We start from the raw sequence: 23244 nt of genomic DNA, 5'->3' as shown, positions 1-23244 counted from the left end.
AATAAGGTTTGTGAGGCATGACCTACCCTTCACAAACCATGCTGACTATCCCTGATCATATTATTCCTATCTAGATGATTATAAATCTTGTCTCTTATAATCCCCTCCAAGACTTTACCCACTACAGACGTGAGGCTCACCGGTCTATAGTTGCCGGGGTTGTCTCTGCTCCCCTTTTTGAACAAAGGGACCACATTTGCTATCCTTCAGTCCTCTGGCACTATTCCTGTAGCCAATGATGACATAAAAATCAAAGCCAAAGGTCCAGCAATCTCTTCCCTGGCCTCCCAGAGAATCCTAGGATAAATCCCATCAAGTCCCGGGGACTTATCTATTTTCAGCCTGTCCAGAATTGCCAACACCTCTTCCCTACGTACCTCAATGCCATCTATTCTATTAGCCTGGGGCTCAGCATTCTCCTCCACAACATTATCTTTTTCCTGAGTGAATACTGACGAAAAATATTCATTTAGTATCTCGCCTATCTCTTCAGACTCCACACACAATTTCCCATCCCTGTCCTTGACTGGTCCTACTCTTTCCCTAGTCATTCGCTTATTCCTGACATACCTATAGAAAGCTTTTGGGTTTTCCTTGATCCTTCCTGCCAAATACTTCTCATGTCCCCTCCTTGCTCGTCTTAGCTCTCTCTTTAGATCCTTCCTCGCTACCTTGTAACTATCCATCGCCCCAACCGAAACTTCACACCTCATCTTCACATAGGCCTCCTTCTTCCTCTTAACAAGAGATTCCACTTCCTTGGTTAAACCACGGTTCCCTCGCTCGACGCCTTCCTCCCTGTCTGACCGGTACATACTTATCAAGAACACGCATTAGCTGATCCTTGAACAAGCCCCACTTATCCAGTGTGCCCAACACTTGGAGCTTACTTCTCCACCTTATCCCCTCCAAGTCACGTCTAATGGCATCATAATTGCCCTTCCCCCAGCTATAACTCTTGCCCTGCGGTGTATACTTATCCCTTTCCATCATTAACGTAAACGTCACCAAATTGTGGTCACTGTCCCCAAAGTGCTCTCCTACCTCCAAATCCAACACCTGGCCTGGTTCATTACCCAAAACCAAATCCAACGTGGCCTCGCCTCTTGTTGGCCTGTCAACATATTGTTTCAGGAAACCCTCCTGCACACACTGTACAAAATGCGACCCATCTATTGTACTCGAACTATATCTTTTCCAGTCAATATTTGGAAAGTTAAAGTCTCCCATAATAACTACCCTGTTACTTTCGCTCTTATCCAGAATCATCTTCGCCATCCTTTCCTCTACATCCCTAGAACTATTAGGAGGCCTATAAAAAACTCCCAACAGGGTGACCTCTCCTTTCCTGTTTCTAACTTCAGCCCATACTACCTCGGAAGAAGAGTCCCCATCTAGCATCCTCTCCGCCACCGTAATACTGCTCTTGACTAGCAGCGCCACACCTCCCCCTCTTTTGCCTCCTTCTCTGAGCTTACTAAAACACCTAAACCCCGGAACCTGCAACATCCATTCCTGTCCCTGCTCTATCCATGTCTCCAAAATAAGACCTAGACATTGCAGCAAGACCTGGACAACATTCAGACTTGGGCTAATAAATGGCAAGTAATATTCATGCTACACTAATGTCAGGCAATGACCAGTCCTAACAAGAAATATTCTAACCATCTCCACTTGATATTCAACAGCATTAGCATCACCAAAACCCCCACCAATGTCCTGGGGGTTACCATTGACCAGAAACTGACCTGGACTAGCCATATAAATACTGTGGCTACAAGAGCAGGTCAGAGACTGGGAATCCTGCAACAGGTAACTCAACATGTGACTCCCAAAAGTCTGTCCACAATCTACAGGACACAAATCAGGAGTGTGATGGAATACTCTCCACTTGCCTGGATGAGGGCAGCTCCAACAACACTTAAGAAGCTCTCCACCATCCAAGACAAAACAGCCCGCTTGATTGGCACCCCATCCACCACGTTAAATATTCAATCCCTCCACCACCAACACACAGTGGCAGCAATGTGTACCATCTACAAAATGCACTGTAGCAACTCACCAAGGCTCTTATGACAGCAGCTTAAAAACCCACAACCTTTGCAACCTAGAAGGATAAGGGTAGTAGGTGCCTGGAACACCACCATCTGCAAGTCCCCCTTCAAATTGGAAATATATCGGCCATCCCTTTACTGTCACTGAGTCAAAATCCTGGAACTCCCTACCTAACAGCACAGTGGGCGAACTTGTACCAGATGGACTGCAGTAATTCAAGAAGGTGACCACCTTCTCAAGGGGCAAACAGGGATGGGCAATAAATGTTGGCTTTGCCGATGAGATACACACCCCCAAGATTTTCTTTTTGAAGTGTTTATAAAACATGAATTCCAATTAATTTTTTTTGAATGCTTCATCAAAACTCCTATCACAGTGGCATGATGTTATAACAGCAGTGCAATAATATGAAGGTATGTGATCCCCATGTCACATTAATTTTCTGACACACATGATGTTATAATACTGTGCGATTGTCATGCCTAACACCATGGTATTAGTTCTTTATTCTGAAAGCCTTTATCGTCTGCTGATAGTGATTGTGGGTTGTCAAAGGTTTTAAAAGTGGAAATAAGGAGCCCGTTGTTTGTCTGCTATGTAAAACCAGCAGAATTTGAGAACAAAAATAATAGCTGACACCCTGAGGGAGTGCAACAATGTCAGAGGTACAGTATTTTAGATGAGATGTCAAAATGAGACCCTGACTGCCATCTCAGATGAACATCAAAGATCCTATGGCACTATTTTAAAGGCGAGCCATGCGGTTCTCCCTTGAGGCCTGGCCAATATTTATCTCTTAATCACGATCACAAAAACATAAACCCTAGTCATTACCACATTGTAGTGGGTGGGAGCTACCTGCGTATTCATTGGCTGCAGCATTTCCTACATTACAACAGTGACAGTACATCACTGGCTTTTGGATGCCCGTTGGTGGTGAAAGGCACTATATAAATACAAGTCCTTTAACATTCACTAACCTTTCCTATTTAAACTCAGAAATACTTTGATCTGATATAATAGAGAGCTGCTGTAACTCAATGACAAATCAGCATGACTAGAGCCAGATAACAGCTTCAATGCTTTAAATCTTTCTTTGACGTTTTAAATATGTCAGGGATTTAGAAGTTTTGATGCCATTGAGCTAATTATTAATCAGATTGTGCACAGTTCTTATCTCTAACCATTCAACTTAAGGGTTGAATTGAAAATATAACACAAAACATGTCAAAAGAATTCATTTTAATAATAAATCTTATACCACTCCCAATGCACTGCTGCTGTGGGATGACAGCGAAGTACGAAGCACAGCAAGGTCATGTGATTTCAGAGAGCAGACCAGCTTGGAAATTGACAGAATTATTGATGTAATCTTATTACCATCATGGGCAGACACATGGGAGATGGAGAGGAAGCAGAGGAGGTGCAAGATGGAGATTGATCATTCCACTTGTTTTCTCATGTCGATCTCACGCAGCAGATGGCTAACAAAGCACCAGAGTGTAAGGATATGGTTACATAGAGGGGAAAGACAGCAACATGCAACATTTTGGGCTGAAGTACAGGGTTCAGCAAACCTCTCAAAACGTTATATGTTAACGATCAGGGTTCGACCTTGGGTTCGGGGTGGGATGGGAATGCAAATTGTGGGTCGGGGTGAGCAAAAACCCTGGTCTCATTTATATTTTGGGCTCTCAGTTGGGCCCACCAACTGGCAGGAGTGAGCTTTAGGTGAGGTGCAGGGGGGAGGGGCTGGTGGGTGCAAGGGATCATCATCCATCAGTGACCTACAAGGACCCACTTTTTCAAACTTGGACCATCCCCTGCTTTGCTGTTGGGAATACAATACAACCTTAGCAGGGGTCAAAATGGAGGGTAAGTGTATTGAGTGACCACCGTGCAACCCGCTCCCTCTTCACAGAATGAAGCTCCAGAATATCAACTCTATGGGTCAGGGTGGAGGTTAACAAAACTTCCACCACTGCCAGGTGATGTGTTGGGTGTTCTGGATCACAAACAAGTCACCAACACTGGAAGTGGTGCAACTCTATTTTATTATAAGGTTAACTATATTAACATACTTGAACTGTGAGTAAATGCAATACCAGCTTTAACTATTGACCCTTGCCTAGTCCTAACCAGGTGATTCACTCAGCACATGGTGAATGTCTGTGTTGCAGGCTGTGAGCTCTGTGCTCCGAGCTGGCTGCTACTAGAATGAGCAGGAATGATCCTGTCCCCTCTCTTTATAGTACGTGTGCTCTCACTGGTGATTGGCTGCGGTGTTGTGTATGCTGATTGGTCCCACTGCATGTCCATCAGTGTGTGTGTTTGTGTCTGCACCATGATATACTGGTGTATATTATGACATCCCCCCTTTTATATAAAGAACATGTGCCTACGTGACAATAAATATTGTGTAGTGAATGTACCTGACTATGTGTGTGCGTATTAATTAATTCGGCGATGGGCCGAATGGCCTCCTTCTGCACTGTAAATTCTATGCTATCTATGAATTACATGACTATGTACATGAGGCTAATCTATTTACACGGGAAGGTGCCTGGTGCAGAGAAATAAGGGACGGAATTCTCCGCAATCGGCGCGATGTCCGCGGACCGGCGCCAAAAACGGCGCAAATCAGTCCGGCATCACGCTGCCCCAAAGATGCGGAACCCTCCGCATCTTGAGCGGCCGTGACCTAACCGTGAGGGGCTAGGCCCGAGCCGGACTGATTTCCGCCCCGCCAGCTGGCGGGAAAGGCCTTTGGTGCCCCGCCAGCTGGCGCGAAACTGACTTTGCCGAGCGGCGCATGCGCGGGAGCATCCACGGCCGCTCACGGCATCCCCGCGCATGCGCAGTGGAGGGGGTCTCTTCCACCTCCGCCATGGTGGAGACCATGGCGAAGGCGGAAGGAAAAGAGTGCTCCCACGGCACAGCCTCGCCCGCGGATCGGTGGGCCCCGATCGCGGGCCAGGCCACTGTGGGGGCACCCCCCGGGGCCAGATCGCCCCAGGACTCTGGAGCCTGCCCGCGCCGCCTTGTCCCGCCGGTAAGAGAGGTGGTTTAATCCACGCCGGCGGGACAGGCATTCCAGCAGCGAGACTTCGGCCCACCCGGGCCGGAGAATCGCCGGGGGGGGCCCGCCAACCGGCGCGGCACAATTCCCGCCCCCGCCGAATATCCGGTGCCGGAGAATTCGGCAACCGGCGGGGGCGTGATTCACGCCAGCCACCGGCAATTCTCCGACCCAGCGGGGGGTCGGAGAATCCCGCCCCAGATGTCACACCAACAACGAAATGATCATTATATACAAACTACTGGAACGATGAAACAGGATAACAGAACAGATCAAAGAGTCCAACATTGTAAAACTCATAAGTCAAGTCTCTGAGGTGGGCGACGAATTCTGGTTGACCGTCAGGGTGGCACACCACTCGTCATCTGGATCAATGCTGTGCACCGACAGCGGCTGGTGGTTTTGGTTCGGGGACAGCCTGTTCTTTGTTATAACAGTGTCTCGAAAAGGTTCCCTCGGATCCTCGGTGTCACTGGTCTGCGGGAAGTCGGAATCGGACTCGGTGAACGTGGGTTGAATTGACCGAACGTTCCTGCGAGGCTGGCTGAAGCGATGCAAATTGGCAGGCTGAGCTGCTCGGCAGCAGGCAGCATAGTGGCCAAGTCTGCCACATCGTAGGCATTGTCACGATTTTGCAGGACATTGCCGCTTTAAATGGGCGGAGCCACAGTTGCCGCACGTTGTGACGTCAGCACGCTCGTTGCGCCACCACACCTGCGCGGTGCGGTCCTGCGTGGTGCGCGCCTGCGCATCATGTTCCTCCACGTCACCGTCCCCTCGTTTGGCGCATACAAGCGCGGGAGGCCGCAAAAAGTGCGCGAAATGGCCGCCCTCATCCAGGCTGCAGACTTGGAGGTGTTCACTTGTTTGGACCCGTCCCGCCTCGTGGGGACCTTGCCGCGCCGTTTCAGCCGCCTGTATGTGGGAGTACCGGCTGGTGGCATTTTCATGCAGGACACAGGTCTTGATGAGAGTCGCTAGGGTGAGTTGCTTAACTTTGAGGAGCTGCTGACACAGGGGGTCCGGCAGAACACCAAATACAATCTGGTCGCGTATCATGGAGTCGGAGGAGGGCCCGTAACCGCAGGACTGCGCAAGGATGCGGAGGTGTGTTAAAAAGGATTGGAAAGGCTCGTCCTTACCCTGCAAGCGCTGCTGGAACAGGTATCGTTCAAAGCTTTCATTGACCTCTATGCTGAAGTGGGTATCGAATTTGAGGAGAACCGTCTTGTACTTTGTCTTGTCCTCGTCGTCTGCGAATGTGAGGGAGTTGAAGATGTGGATGGCGTGTTGCCCGGCTGTGGAGAGGAGCAGAGCAATCTTTCTGGTATCCGAGGCGTTCTCCCTGTCCGTGGCTTCGAGGAAGAGCTGGAAGCGCTGTTTAAAAATCTTCCAATTGACCCCGAGATTGCCGGCGATGCGGAGCGGCGGCGGCGGGTTGATGTTCTCCATACTTCAGGATGCCGGAATGCTGATTAGTTGCAGGTGGGTCTCAGAAGTGCTCGTATGCAACCACTCCTTGTACAATGATGCGTTGGGTGTTCTGGATCACAAACAGGTCACCAAAACTGGAAGTGGTGCAACTCTATTTTATATAAGGTTAACAATATTAACATGCTTGAACTGTAGGTAAATGCAATACCAGCTTTAACTGTTGACCCTTGCCTAGTCCTAACCAGGTGATGCACTCAGCACATGGTGAATGTCTGTGTTGCAGGCTGTGAGCTCTGTGCTCCGAGCTGGCTGCTACTAGAATGAGCGGGAATTCTCCTGTCCACTGTCTTTATAGTGCGTGTGCTCTCACTGGTGATTGGCTGCGGTGTTGTGTATGCTGATTGGTCCCACTGCATGTCCATCAGTGTGTGTGTGTGTGTCTGCACCATAATATACTGGTGTATATTATGACACCAGGTTTACTTCTCAACATGGAGGTGGGGGTTAATAGTTTGGCGTAAACCCCCCTTCCTGTTACCAGATCTGGAAATCACTCTTTGCTCCAACAGGCCTCCATCTCTCTGGACATGGGAAACTCCCAACCTGCGCGACCACCGATTTTTACCTGAGTGTGTGGCATTGTGGTCACCTCCTCATAGCTAAGCCCCAGTGACCTCAATGGCTGAAATCCTCCATCCCTGTTTGTGGCTCGGATTTCCCCATGCCGCTGGAAGTGAGTAGAGTCTCCAAATATTCTGTATTCACTCGCAACAGGCCCTGCCATAGACAAGACCCGAGGATCCCAATGTCAGGGTGACAACCGATATTTCTGCTCTCAAAGCAAGTCATAATTTTGAGCTAATCAAATGGTCAATTGTGAGATTTTGGCCAGTGTTTCAAGGGGGTGAGGTGATAGGCCAGATAAGCTGGGCTTCAGAGTGCCAGTAACCAGAATCTTGGGAAAAACTAGGGAGCATCTGAAAGAAGCAAAGCAGTTTCAGTTATGGTCCAGGGAGGTTTGAGCGTGCCTCCTGTTTCTGTATTATTGTGAAGCGGATAAACTGCCGCTCCTATTCTAGGTGAAACTGGGACCGCGGGTACATGGTCACAGTTTTAAAATATGCAATACAAAGGGCCTGAGGATTTTTCAATGTACCTTTGCCTTCAACACTATGATCCACATGTCTACGTGACTATCGACAGATTATTATTGGATCACATTTGTGACATGCCTACCTCGCACACTTCCTGGTAACCTGGTTTGGTCCTCATCAGTTCCTGTTTTGCTAAAGTTACCCTGTAGGGGTCATCAGTTCTGCCAGGGTTCATGACAATAGACAGACCTTGGATGTTTGACTGGCGGCTGCTGTTTGGGGGCTTCCTCGGACTATTTAGGAGGCCGGAGCTTTTGCTTCTTCTGCCCGACATGTCCCCATTGCTTTGTTCTGGAATTGCAAAATCCCTCAGGACTCTCCTGTAACAACACATAAGAAACAGTAATTACTTGCTTTCATTTTATATTAATTTTTAGATAGAAATCTAGGATTTGTTCTGGGTATATTAAACTTTATATAGTTAATGTGTGTCTGGATTGAATAACTAACTCTACAGACTTGAGCACAAAGATTTAGGCTGATACACCATGCAGTAAAGAAGGAGTGCTGCTGTTGGAGGTCTCATCTTTTGGCTCAGAGGCCTTGACTGACCTCTCTGGTGAACATAAAGGATCTCATTGAACTAGTTCAAAGAAAAGCAGTGTCCTGGCCAATGTTTATCCCATAATCAATATCACTTGAAAACAACAGATTATCTGGTCATTATCACATTATTGTGTGAGGGAGTTTGCTGTGTGCAAACTGCCTGCCACATTTCCTACATTTGTGATAAATGTGGGAAATTATTATATATTATATTTTATTATAGCAATGTTATTAAAAAAGCTGGGTTCAAATACATACAGGAAGCATGTCTGCTAAAGCTGCAATTGTGGGGTTGTAAAGATGAGGTAATCATTGATTTTAGCTGTTTACTTGTTTACAGAAAACGGGCTAATGGAACATTGTTTTGATTTTGAAGCATCCCTGGGGGTAGATAATTTATGAAGGATTCCTCCAACAGTGTTTATGAGGCATCTTAGTGGGAGGAGACTGGAGAATGCCTTTGGCTTAGGATGCCGGAGTGTAGCAACAAAGGGATTTTCACAATGACTTTGTTGCAGTGTTAATGTAAGTCTACTTGTGACACGAATAAAGATAATGTAATTAATGGAAGGAGCCAGGTCTGTCTGTAGTTTTGTAGTTTGCCATAGAATTTCAATCTGACAAGACAGAATGATTTTCAGGTTATTTCTGAAAGGGTCTCTCTCTAAAGGTCTACCAAAGGTCTTGCCAAATTGGAATATACAGTGGTAGGTATAGATAGCGAGTTAATATTTTCCCCCTTTAATTAAGCACTGTTTTAATTGTTAATTGGAAAGTTACTCCTGTGTTGCTAATGTGATTGATTCTGTGTTTAAATTAACATTTGTTTTAACATAAAAGCTTTGGTCAGTGTTATCACCCCTGTGGTTTAATAGTCTTCTCTCACAGTCTTACAAATTGTAAATTGTTGGGATTCTCATACAAGAGTCCAAACACATCACAACAGTAACTACATGTCACAAGGTACTTCAATGGCTGTAAAATGTTTGGAATGTCCTGAGGTCATGAAAGATGATATGATTTTTGATATAAAAATTGGCGCAATTAAATATTAGAATTATTACTTTATGCACCACACAGGCATGGTTTATTTGATTTAATACCATATATTTCTTTACCGTTGCTGTGATTTTAGTCTAACATTGATAAGCCCTCCAGCACAATAAACATCCAGCAGACCCTGGTTGCATTACAGGCTACACCTCACTGCACATCACAATTTTTCCAGTCAGGAGAGGACTCTATACACAGCTTCAGACTATCATGCCTAGCGTTGTAAGAGAGTAGGATGATGGTGCTCCCTGTTGTGCACTCACCAGTTTTCTGTATATCATTGATGTCTGATTTATCTCAGAGCAATGCAGAGATGACACTAGTTCTAAATCTACAACAGGTTAATTGTACTTACAAATATCTCAGCAATTACAGGACCTCTGATCACATAATGGTAAATTTTCAGACCTTGTCCACCACAGGAATCGTCGGGGCAGGACTTAAAATTTAGTGGATCATTAAAAGACCTGTTGACCTTGGGCTTGAATTTCTGGTCCCCGGGTAGATGAGACCAGAAAATCCCCTCAGTCCAGATTCTGGAAACTTCTGTGTGATGTCACTTTACTTAAACTCTCTAGTTCCACCCTCAGGCTTAAGAAATTAAGCACAGAGAACTTAGATCAATGAGCAGACCAATACAATTAAACACAGATCAGTTAAACCATTAATCACGACACTCACTGTCTCCTGCCATGAGAAAGAAGTTGTTCTAAGTTTAGCGCGTTCTCAGGTGTTCCTACGCTACTGAAGTTATAATACTTCAGGGAGTGTAAACAAGTCTGGGATTAGGTTTACTGTGTCCTGAATCCAGCCTGGTAGCCTAAATCCAAAATTACATAACCATTCAGTTGACATCGGAAATCACTCCACAGACCGATTGTCTCCATTCCAGACTCTAACTGTTCCCACCAGGGGTAATTATAAGATTTTCGGATGTGATGTTAAAGAGTTTAATATTGTGGGTTTTTAAAAATATTTTTTTATTCTCCTTTTTCACATTTTCTCCCAAATTTACACCCACCAACAATAAACAATAATCAGTCACAAATATGTCAATCCCCATATCAATAACAATGATCCATCCTCCCACCAAACCCCAAACATTGGCCCACATGTTCACATAAACAAATGACAAAAAGGAATCAGGAATCACCCATGGACACCATTAACACACACCACCCCCCATCCCCAACCCTCCCACCCATCCCTCCCAACTAATGTTTGATGTTATCCAGTTCTTGAAAGTGCATAATGAATAATGCCCATGAATTGTAGAACCCCTCCATCCTTCCCCTCAGTTCAAACTTAACCTTCTCAAGAGTCAAGAATTCCAACAGGCCCCCCCGCCACGCCAGGTCACAGGGTGGAGAGGTTGCTCTCTGATGTACCATCAATGACCACAAGACAAGAATGGTGAAGCAATTGAGGCTTTATTGCACAAGATGTTGAGCCTCCTGCAGCTGGAACAAGAAAGGGAGCAGCGCAGGAGAGCATACACTTTTATATGGCGCCTGCTGGGAGGAGCCAGCAGGCTGGGATTACTGTGGTACCTGTAATACAGTGGCAGTACCGTAATACGCGTAGTGTGTTACCAGTGGTGTTTACCACATTCACCCCCTGTTTAAAAAGAGTCCAGCGGTGGTGAAGAACAACATTACAGATTGAGTCTGTCGGGGGCTTTGGCCCTCTGCTGCGATCGCCTCAGTCCTGGTGGTGTTGTGGGCGCCGATGTGGTCACCTGCGACTCCGGGAGCGTTTTGTCCTCTCCATTGTCACCCGTAGTGGATCCAGTGAGGGGACGGATACTGCTAGATAGGGGCTGCGGAGAGGTTCGCTGGCGGGAGGGTGGGTGGCGCAGGGGTGAGGGAGGCAACCGGGGGGGGGGGGAGAAGCGGTACCAGGTCGGGGGTTGTGGTTGGGGACCCAGCAGGTGCCAGGTCCCGGAGGGAGACTGTGTCCTGTCGCCTGACGGGGTGTGCCACGTAGGCGTACAGTGGGTTCGCATGGAGGAGGTGGACTTTCTCAACCAAGGCTCCTCACATGCTTCCGGAGGAGGACGGGCCCAGGAACTGTCAGCTATGTTGGGAGTGAGACCCCCGAGGTGGACCTCCTAGGGAAGGCAAACACACGTTCGTGAGGGGACTCATTAGTCGCGGTGCACAGGAGCGACCGGATGGAGTGGAGCGCGTCAGGGAGGACCTCCTGCCAGCGGGAGACCGGGAGATTCCTAGACCGAAGGGCCAGCAGGACGGCCTTCCGGACCGTCTCGTTCTCCCTCTCCACCTGCCCGTTTCCCCGGGGGTTGTAGCTGGTCGTCCTGTTCGAGGCGATGCCCTTGCTGAGCAGGAACTGATGCAGCTCATCACTCATGAAGGAGAATCCCCGATCATTGTGGCTGTAGGTGGGGAAACCGAACAGGGTGAAGGTGCTGTGCAGGGCCTTGATGGCCGTGGCCGAAGTCATGTCGGGGCATAGGATGGCGAACGGGAAACGGGAGTACTCATCAATAACATTGAGAAAGTACTCGTTGCGGTCGGTGGAGGGGAGGGGCCCTTTGAAGTCCATGCTGAGGCGCTCAAAGGGGCGGGAGGCCCTCACCAGGTGCACTCTATCTGGCCGGTAGAAGTGCGGTTTGCACTCTGCGCAGTCCCTGGTCACGGTCCTGACCTCCTTGATGGAGTAGGGCAGGTTGTGGGCCTTGATAAAATGGAAGAACCGGGTGACCCCCGGGTGGCAGAGGTCATTATGGAGAGCCCGGAGTCGGTCCACTTGTGCGCTGGCACATGTACCGCTGGATAGGGCATCTGGGGGCTCATTGAGCTTCCCCGGGCGATACAAGATCTCATAGTTGTAGGTGGAGAGCTCAATCCTCCACCTCAAGATCTTGTCATTCTTGATCTTGCCCCGCTGTGTATTGCTAAACATGAAGGCAACCGACCGTTGGTCAGTGAGGCGAGTGAATCTCCTGCCAGCCAGGTAATGCCGCCAATGTCGCACAGCTTCCACAATGGCTTGGGCCTCCTTGTCGACAGAGGAGATCCGAATTTCGGAGGCATGAAGGGTGCGGGAAAAGGAAGCCACGGGCCTGCCCGCCTGGTTGACGGTGGCGGCCAGAGCCACGTTCGATGCATCGCTCTCCACCTGGAAGGGGAGGGACTCGTCAACTGCGTGCATCGTGGCTTTGGCGCTGGCCGCCTTGATGTGTTTGAAGGCTGTGGACTTGATTAGTGGGCGGGCCTTGTCCGCATAATTGGGGACCCACTGGGCATAATATGAAAAACAACCCAGGCATCGTTTCAGGGCCCTGGGGCAGTGGGGGAGGGCGAGTTCCAGGAGGGGGCGCTTGCGGTTGGGGTCGGGCCCTAGGACTCCATTTCCCATAATGTAGCCAAGGATGGCTAAGCGGTTGGTGCGGAAAACGTATTTCTCCTTATTGTAGGTGAGATTAAGGAGTTTGGTGGTATGGAGGAATTTTTGGAGGTTTACGTCGTGGTCCTGCTGATCGTGGCCGCAGATGGTGACATTATCTAGGTACGGGAACGTGGCCCGCAGCCCGTACTGGTCAACCATTCGGTCCATCTCTCGCTGGAAGACCGAGACCCATTGGTGACACCGAAGGGAACTCGAAGGAAGTAATAGAGGCGGCCATCTGCTTCAAATGCAGTGTATTGGCGGTCCTCCAGGCGGATGGGGAGCTGGTGGTAGGCGGACTACAAGTCAACTGTGGAGAAGACTTGATACTGCGCAATCTGATTGACCATGTCAAATATGCGTGGGAGAGGGTACGCATCGAGCTGTGTGTATCGATTGATGGTCTGACTGTAGTCAATGACCATCCTGTGTTTCTCCCCAATCTTGACTACCACCACTTGAGCTCTCCAGGGGCTGGAACTGGCCTCAATGATCCCCTCCCGCAGAAGCCGAATGAATTCGGACTTGATGAAGGTCCTGTCCTGCGCACTGTACCGTCTGCTCCTCGTGGCGACGGGCATACAGTCCGGAGTGAGGTTTGCGAACAGTGAAGGCGGCTCGACCTTAAGGGTCGTGAGGCCACAAACGGTGAGGGGGGGCAGGGGTCCGTCGAATTTCAGAGTAAGGCTTTGGAGGTGACATTGAAAATCGAGACCTAGTAACAGGGCAGCGCAGAGATGGGGGAGGCCGTAGAGCCTGAAGTTGCTATACTCTACGCCCTGAGTGGTGAGGGTCACAACGAAGTACCCCCGGATTTGTACGGAAGGGGATCCGGAGGCCAGGGAGATTTTCTGGGTGACGGGGGGTACCGGGAGGGAGCAGCGTCTTACCGTAGCAGGGTGGATGAAACTCTCTGTGCTCCCGGAATCAAAGAGGCAGGTCGCCTCGTGCCCGTTGATCTTTACCGTCGTCGTAGCAGTCGCGAGGTTGTGGGGCCGAGAGTGATCATGGGTAATGGAAGCGAGCTGCGGAAGATGTTGGGAGGTCCTGGGCTGATCAGCGGTGGCGGACGTATCGCCCGGCCGAGAACAGCCAGGCGAGCAGGGTTCCTGAGGCACGGTCCAAGGTGGCGGCGCCCACAGGGTGCACATGCCGGGCGACATCAAAGATGGCGGCGCCCACGGGCTGCACGTGGCTTGTGGTGGAGAAGATGGCAGCGCCCCGGATCACATGTGGGGGGTGTAGCAATGCCGGGCCTGGAAACAGCGGCGACCAACCGGGCCTGGAAAACAGAAACAAAGTGGCCCTTCTTCCCACACCCGTTGCAGGTCGTGCTCCGTGCCGTGCAGCGCTGCCTGGGATGTTTGCTCTGGCCACAAAAGTAACATTCGGGTCCTCCGGATTTGGTCGGCTGCCGCGCGGCGCAGGCTTGCGGTGTACTCGAGTCGGCAGCTGGTGGGGCCCACAATGCCCACGAGGGTGCCGCACGGTCGGAGGTGTCGGCCTCCAGATTATGGGAGGCCACTTCTAGGGAGTTAGCAAGCTGCACAGTCTCTGCAAGGTCAAATGTATCCCCTTCCAATAGCCGCTGGCAAACGTAAGTAGACTTAATGCCCGTGACATAAGCGTCTTTGATTAATAGTTCGGTGTGTTAGACTGCCGAAACTGCCTGGCAGTTACAGTTCCTACCGCGTATCCGTCGAGCCCGTAAAAAATTGTTCTGAGACTCCCCCGGGAGTTGCCGTCTCGTGGCCAGGAGGTGCCTGGCATACACTTGATTCACCAACTTGATGTACTGTCCCTTTAATAGCGCCATTGCTTCTGTGTAGGTGGGTGCGTCCCAGATGAGGGGAAAAACTTGTGGGCTCACCCGTGAGTACAGGATCTTCTGCAGGTCTGAGAGTTCTTCAGTGGCTGCTCAGAGGTATCCTTCGATACAGCTAGCCAGTGCTCGAAGGTGGCTGTGGCTTCGGCTGCGTGAGGGTTCAGCTCCAGACGATCAGGTTTGATTAAGACGTTCATCTCATAAAATCTTGTGCAATAAATTGATGTACCATCAATGACCACGAGACGAGAATGGTGAAACAATTGAGGCTTTATTGCAGAAGATGTTGAGCCTCCTGCAGCTGGAATCAGAATGGGAGCAGCGCAGGAGAGCATACACTTTTATACGTCACCTGCTGGGAGGACCCAGCAGGCTGGGATTACTGTGGTACTTGTAATACAGTGGCAGTACCGTAATACGCGTAGTGTGTTACCAGTGGTGTTGACCACACTCTCCAACCCATCAGGATCCGCCTTTGGGCGATCAACGAGGCGAAGGCTACAACATCTGCCTCCACATCCGTTTCCAACCCTGGCTGGTCGGACACCCCGAATATGGCCTCCTGGGGGCCCGGGTCCAGTTTCACGTGCACCACTTTAGAAATTACCCTAAAAACCTCCTTCCAGTAATCCTCTAGCTTTGGACAGGACCAAAACATATGAACGTGATTAGCGGGGCCACCCCGCAACGTTCACACACATCTTCTACTCCTTCAAAGAATCAGCTCATCCTCGCCCTCGTGAGGTGTGCTCTGTATACCACCTTCTGCTGTATCAGCCCCAACCTCGCACATGAGGTGGAGGCATTCACTCTCCGGAGCACCTCACACCAGAACCCCTCCTCCATATCTCCCAACTCTTCCTCCCACTTTGCTTTGATCCCTTCCAGTGGTGCCTTCTCCTCTTCCAAAATAGCTCCGTAAACCGCTGACACTACCCCCTTCTCCAGTCCCCCTGTCGCCAGCACCTCCTCCAGCAATAGGGAGGCTGACTCCTCCGGGAAGCTCTGTATCTCCTTTCTGGCAAAATCTCGAACCTGCATGTATCTGAACATTTCCCCCTGCTCCAGCCCATACTTCGCTTCCAGCTCCGTCAATCCTACAAACCGACCCCTAAGAAGCAAATCTTTTCGTGTCTTAATCCCTTTAATATTGTGTGAATAATAAAGTTTTGTTTTAAAATACCAAATCCCTATTTCTTCATGCAAACACACCTGGAGCAAAGTATTCTTTCCGCACAGTCTTACAAAAATAAAATAAAGGTCACTATCTAACAGCCACGTTATGTCCGAAAGACAGCGCGGCCGGTAGATGCCAGGAGAATCTTCTTCCGGAATCTATCCGGCTCGCCATGCCTCGTGAGGTCTAACGAGATCTTAAGACCATAAGACATAGGAGTGGCAGTAAGGCCATTCGGCCCATCGAGTTCACTCCACCATTCAATCATGGCTGATTTCAACTCCAATTACCTGCTCTCTCTACATAGCCCTTAATTCCTCGAGAAATCAAGAATTTATCAACTTCTGCCTTAAAGACACTCAACGTCCCAGCCTCCACCGCCCTCTGTGGCAATGAATTCCACAGACCCACCACTCTCTGGCTGAAGAAATTTCTCCTCATCTCTGTTCTAAAGTGACTCCCTTTTATTCTAAGGCTGTGCCCCCGGGTCCTAGTCTCCCCTGCTAATGGAAACAACTTCCCTACGTCCACCCTATCTAAGCCATTCATTATCTTGTAAGTTTCTATTAGATCTCCCCTCAACCTCTTAAACTCCAATGAATATAATCCCAGGATCCTCAGACGTTCATCGTATGTTAGGCCTACCATTCCTGGGATCATCCGTGTGAATCTCCGCTGGACCCGCTCCAGTGCCAGTATGTCCTTCCTGAGGTGTGGGGCCCAAAATTGCTCACAGTATTCTAAATGGGGCCTAACTAATGCTTTATAAAGCTTCAGAAGTACATCCCTGCTTTTATATTCCAAGCCTCTTGAGATAAATGACAACATTGCATTTGCTTTCTTAATTACGGACTCAACCTGCAAGTTTACCTTTAGAGAATCCTGGACTAGGACTCCCAAGTCCCTTTGCACTTCAGCATTATGAATTTTGTCACCGTTTAGAAAATAGTCCATGCCTCTATTCTTTTTTCCAAAGTACAAGACCTCGCACTTGCCCACGTTGAATTTCATAAGCCATTTCTTGGACCACTCTCCTAAACTGTCTAAATCTTTCTGCAGCCTCCCCAACTCCTCCATACTACCTGCCCCTCCACCTATCTTTGTATCATCGGCAAACTTAGCCAGAATGCTCCCAGTCCCGTCATCTAGATCGTTAATATATAAAGAGAACAGCTGTGGCCCCAACATTGAACCCTGCGGGACACCACTCGTCACCGGTTGCCATTCCGAAAAAGAACCTTTTATCCCAACTCTCTGCCTTCTGCCTAACAGCCAATCGTCAATCCATGTTAGTACCTTGCCTCGAATACCATGGGCCCTTATTTTACTCAGCAGTCTCCCATGAGGCACCTTATCAAAGGCCTTTTGGAAGTCAAGATAGATAACATCCATTGGCTCTCCTTGGTCTAACGTATTTGTTATCTCTTCAAAGAACTCTAACAGGTTTGTCAGGCACGGCCTCCCCTTACTAACTCCATGCTGACTTGTCCTAATCCGACCCTGCACTTCCAAGAATTTAGAAATCTCATCCTCAACAATGGATTCTAGAATCTTGCCAACAACCGAGGTTAGGCTAATTGGCCTATAATTTTCCATCTTTTTCCTTGTTCCCTTCTTGAACAGGGGGGTTACAACAGCGATTTTCCAATCCTCTGGGACTTTCCCTGACTCCAGTGACTTTTGAAAGATCATAACTAACACCTCCACTATTTCTTCAACTATCTCCTTTAGAACTCTAGGATGTAGCCCACCTGGGCCTGGAGATTTATCAATTTTTAGACCTCTTAGTTTCTCTAGCACTTTCTCCTTTGTGATGGCTACCATATTCAACTCTGCCCCCTGACTCTCCTGAATTGTTGGGATATTACTCATGTCTTCTACTGTGAAGACTGAAGCAAAGTACTTATTTAGTTCCTCAGCTATTTCCTTGTCTCCCATCACTAGATTAGCAGCGTCATTTTGGAGCGGCCCAATGTCTACTTTTGCCTCCCGTTTGTTTTTAATGTATTTAAAGAAACTTTTACTATCATTCCTAATGTTACTGGCTAGCCTCTGATTCTACCTTCTTTCTTTGAAATTTGGAGATTGAATTCTACCATATTATGATCACTGCCTCCTAAGTGTTCCCTTACTTTAAGATCTTTAATCAAGTCTGGCTCATTACATAACACTAAGTCCAGAATGGACTGTCCCCTTGTGGGCTCCATGACAAGCTGTTCCAAAAAGCCCTCCCGTAAACATTCAATGAATTCCCTTTCCTTGGGTCCACTGGCAGCATTATTTACCCAGTCCACCTGCATATTAAAGTCCCCCATGATCACTGTGACCTTGCCTTTCTGACATGCACTTTCTATTTTGTGGTGCATTTTGTGCCCCTGGTCCTGACCACTGTTAGGAGGCCTGTACATAACTCCCATTATGCTTTTTTTGCCTTTGTGGTTCCTCAACTCTACCCACAAAGACTCCACATGATCCGACCCCATGTCGTTTCGTGCTATTGGTTTAATTTCATTCCTAATTAACAAGGCAACCCCGCCCCCTCTGCCCACCTCTCTGTCTTTTCGATAGGTTGTGAATCCCTGGATGTTTAACTGCCAGTCCTGAACCCCCTGCAACCACGTCTCTGTGATGCCTACCACATCATACCTGCCAGTCACAATCTGGGCCACAAGCTCATCTACCTTGTTCCGTACACTGCGCGCATTTAAATATAGCACCTTTAATTCTCTATTGACCGCCCTTTTTGTTTTCTTAGTGCGGTGGGCCTTGGTTTACTGAGCCTTTCCATACACTGTGTCATATTTTGTGGGATGGGGACTATCGTAACCTCTCCTGAGTTCTGTCTTTTCGTGCTTTTTTGTATTCCTAAGCAGCTACGTAACAAGGTTTCCAGATGTGAACCTGCGGAGTGATCATTAAAGGGCAGCACGGTAGCATAGTGGTTCACAATTGCTTCACAGCTCCAGGGTCCCAGGTTTGATTCCCGGCTTGCGTCACTGTGTGGAGTCTGCACGTTTTCCCCGTGTGTGCGTGGGTTTCCTCCAGATGCTCCGGTTTCCTCCACAGTCCAAAGATGTGCAGGTTAGGTGGATTGGCCATGCTAAATTGCCCCTTTGTGTCCAAAATTTCCCTCAGTATTGGGTGGGGTTACTGGGTTATGGGGATAGGGTGGGAGGGTGGGCTTGGGTAGGGTGCTCTTTCCAAGAGCCGGTGCAGACTTGATGGACCGAATGGCCTCCTTCTGCACTGTAAATTCGATGATTCTAATACTTCCAGATTCGTAATTTTGTGCAAAAGACCTTTCCCTCATTTCCCTTATTGCCACCTCCTGCCTGTTGAGGAGGATTCTGTCTTTAGCAGGGTCTGGTGGCGGAGGACTTTGGGTATCTATGATCAGATCTTATCAATGGAGACGGAGGTACCCTGTTGATGAGGTGAAAGCAAAGTGGGAAGGCAATTGGACCCATTTTGGATGAGGAGGTGTGAAGTGAAGCTCTGTGAATTTGTGAGAGGTACGCCTTCAAATCCCGGACAAGCCCTTTGATATTGTTTCTTATTTTTTTAAGTGGCACGGAGCACAGTCGGTAGCACTATTGCTTCACAGCGCCAGGGTGCCAGGTTCGATTTCCGACTTGGGTCACTGTCTGTGCGGAGTCTGTACGTTCGCCCTGTATCTGCGTGGGTTTCCTCCGGGTGCTCCGGTTTCCTCCCACAAGTCCTGAAAGACGTGCTGTTAGATAATTTGGGCATTCTGAATTCTTCCCTCTGTGTAACCGAACAGGCGCCGGAATGTGGCGACTAGGGGCTTTTCACAGTAACTTCATTGCAGTGTTAATGTAAACCTACTCTTGGCACTAATAAAGATTATTATTATTATACTGTTGGTTTTTTAATAAAGTAATCGTAATGTCCATTTTTATATGCTTATATTGTTAAAATTTTTAATTCTTCAATAAAAATATATTTTTTAAAAAGTAAACAGCCAACGTAGGGTTGGGGGTGGGGGGAAAAATCCAGATATATGTATTAAAAAAAATCTTTCCAAAAGGCAATTGATGAATAACTAGTCCAGATGCGTTTCTCTGTCTCTACGCTGATCAACTCGAACTGCGGGTCTACAACTGGGAGCCTTTTTAAATTGAGTTTTGTCTGTTTCTGACTGTCGGTTGTTCAGTCCTTGCTGGGAATTGGAAAGCTGTCTACTTTTGAAATCAAATCGGGGAAGGTGGGAGAGAATCTAAACTCAGCTACTCGGCTTTATGTTAAAGGGCTTCAATGAAAATTAATTTAGTTTGCTCGGAGATCTTTTGCACTTGTAAAATAAAACATTCCTCCAGGTTGGAGCTAGCCTGTTGCTTTTATATATATTCCGGAAAGGTTATAAATGTTCTCAATTCCAACATCCCCATTGAACATTTCAACGGTTTCCTTCAAGTGCCCGAACACAACCTCGACATTCTTCAAGATCCAGTCCTTTGAACAGAAACAGCCTTAATAAATACTTACTAAATATAAACTTTCCAAACATCATCGTATCGATTTATCAAACGTTGTTATTTCGAGTTATTTGAGTTTAAAACGGGCGAGTTTTGGAAAGACTCGAATGACAGGAAGAATTGTCTTATCAAAGCCAGAATTATCATGTATCCAGCAATTTCGAAGTATTTATAATTATTTCCATGGAATAATGCAGAAATCTAGTTGACAGATGCAGCCAAGAATGGGGATAGTCACAAATATTAACAAATTTAACTGAATAATTGAGGTGTATTTCCGGATCTATCAGAATCTTTTTCTCTCTTATTTTCGAATGCAACAAAAACATTTGTTGATTTAATCTGCAAGGCATGGCTTGTAATATTTCTTCCTGCTCCATGACCGTGGCCTTGTATAGTTAAATTATTGATTTAAGGCGGTCTTTTAAAAAAAAAATTAATAAATATAATTCAAGATTTGTTGCTGGTTGTGATGCCACCTTTCCAAACCTTTCTTTTTGAATGGCCTGAAATAGCAAGTATCCAAAGGGAACCTGCCAAAAATGTAGCAGTCGCCAACATTCCATCTACATGGAGTCGGGACACCGGTTGGCCCTGCCCCTTGTTAGTGATTGGCCACTGTTGGTTCGCTACATTGTGGGACGTTTACGGTGTAGCCACGTAAAATGGCTGATTCCCGATTAGAATGGTCAAACCCCGATTTAAAATGTCGAACAGAAGAGGCTGATGGGAAAATCATCCAACAGGACTCAAACGGACAGCTGCAGGTAAAACAGTGTATTCGCCTCTGGGGAAGTCAGTCCAGACCGATACCCGCAGCCATCAACATCACAACAACCCAGCCATCTGCATTTTAATCAGCCATCCCCGGGAACAATTGCTACAAATTAGCAATTGAAAGCCGACCCAGACCTTTCGGCACCAGCAGGGGCTAACACAAAGAAAGGTAAACGACCACCCCCCGATCAAGGAATCGCTCCAGTATTGGAGCATATCGAACCAAGTGATTGGGACCAAGTCCAATCACTTGGGACCAGGTACGAGGTCCGCCCCGAGAGGCGGGAAGCCCCTGGGAACTATAAGAATAGGGGCCAAGTTCAAATCGACCCTTCTCTTCCTGCTCGCAACCTTCGAGACCCTTCTACAAGAAAACTGTAAGTCTTACTCCAGCGATCGCTACCAGATAGGCGCTCCTGACTATCGACTTGTACCAGTTTTTGAATCCCGCAGGCTCAGAACCAATTCGAAAGACCATTTGTTTCCCTGACCTGGTGGGCCATTTCCAAAGTTAAGTATTGGCCTTTAGTGGTAGGTAGTAGTCTAGAAGTAGGATTATTGTATAAGTATTAATTGCTGTATATAATAAATGAGCGTTGATTTAACTCTTACTAAGCGGTGTGTTGCATTATTAATCATTACTTGGACTTGAACCACGTGGCAGAATCAGAAAGATACCTGGCGACTCATGAGCAAAGGTGACAGAATAAGAATAAAGTAAACTAAGGCTAAAACGAGCAACAACGGGCAATTGATTTAGCTGAAAGAAAGTGGGTGTGCCGAGGAATTGCTTGTCTCATTGAAGTGTGCTGTGTTACTGAACTGAAAAAAGATTGGGAACCCCTGATCTAGCCACCCAGGCTCATTCGCTGGGGGCATGAGTTCACATTCCATCACATCAGGTGGTAAAACTTGAATTCAGTTAAGAGATCTGGCATGGTGACCATATTATTGATTGTTATTAAAAGTCCATCTGGTTCACTAATGCCCTTCAGGGAAGGAAATCTGTTGTCCTTACCCATTCAGTTTAATCTGCATAACATCACTTGACGTCACCCCTGGCTCTGCTCATCTGCTGCTGAAACCCACATTCATGCCTTTGTTACCTCTGGACTTGGCTATTCCCACATGTCTCTGGCTGATCTCCCACATTCTACGCTCCAGAATCTTAAACTCATCAAAATCCCTGCTGCCCATCTCCTAAGTCAAGACTAAATCACCCATCACCGCTGGTCTATATTTGTTCCAATGCCTTGATTTTAAAATACTCATCCTTGTGTTCAAATACCTTTAAAAGCCTTGCCCCTCCATGTCTCCTTCCAACCTCACAAGCTTCTGAGATCCTTTTGTTCCTCTAATTTTGACCTCTTGAGCATCCTGATTTTAATCGCTCCATGCCTTCAGTTATCTGGGCCTTAAACTCTGGAACTCCCTCCCTACACCTCTCTGCCTCTCTGCCTCTCTTTCTCTTTTGCCTCTTTGCCTCGCTTTCTCTTTTAAGTGCTCCTTAAAACTTACCTCTTTGAACAATCTTTTAGTCATGTGTCTTAATATCTCCGTATATGGCTTGGTGTCAACGTTTGTTCGATAACTCTCCTATGAAGCGCTTGGGGGTGTTTTATTGGTTTGAAGGAGTTGGGTCTTTTTGTTCAATCCAGAATATTAAATAAAAGTCATTTACTTTGATCATTTATTAATTAATTTACTAATTTCCTTGTGACCTTTCTATCAGTCAATTGGTGACGTGTTTCCTTCCACTGCAATGGTGATCACAATTCAAAAGTACTTGATGAGCAAGAAGCACTTTGGGACATCCTGAGGTTCTCAAAGGCGTTATAGAAATTTCTTGCTCTCTCAGTCTTTCTTTTCATGTGTCACGAACTCTTAATGAAACAAGGGAGACCAGTGCTTATTTTGTTCATGCAGTATAACTGAAGCTGTGCTGCTGATGTAAATGAAGGAGACCTAAGGAGGTAGCAGCTGGTGTCCGCCTCACTCGGTCGACGAGAGCTTAGCAACGTCATAAAAGGGAACATTGAAACATTTTCCATTGTCAGTAAGCACATTCATCATTCTCATCAACAGTCAGAAGCAACTTTCCCCGGCTTCTTTCCGGAATGCAATAAACATGCTCTGCTAATGGCCAACCATGGCTTTAAAACCTCAAGAATTAAACTCAATTTTGCTCACATGGCATTGACTTAATACAGCACATCAAGAGAGTAAACATTGAAGCC

At 47.5% G+C, this 23244-nt stretch overlaps 1 protein-coding gene across 4 annotated transcripts in view; it reads right to left on the bottom strand.

The window, feature by feature from the left end:
* The window catches only part of LOC140421790 (uncharacterized), a 333807-nt gene that overhangs the window by 171839 nt on the left and 138724 nt on the right, over positions 1 to 23244 (bottom strand). For all 4 annotated transcript variants that reach the window (XM_072506679.1, XM_072506666.1, XM_072506655.1 and 1 more), the window contains one exon: positions 7805 to 8042. In XM_072506679.1, coding sequence (XP_072362780.1) covers positions 7805 to 8042 — 238 coding nt within the window. The remainder of the gene's footprint in view (positions 1 to 7804; positions 8043 to 23244) is intronic.

This window comes from Scyliorhinus torazame, chromosome 1 (assembly GCF_047496885.1).
Source record: "Scyliorhinus torazame isolate Kashiwa2021f chromosome 1, sScyTor2.1, whole genome shotgun sequence".
NCBI lineage: Eukaryota > Metazoa > Chordata > Chondrichthyes > Carcharhiniformes > Scyliorhinidae > Scyliorhinus > Scyliorhinus torazame.
The sequence above is the reverse complement of the archived record's forward strand: the minus strand, read 5'-3'. Positions and strand labels throughout refer to the sequence as shown.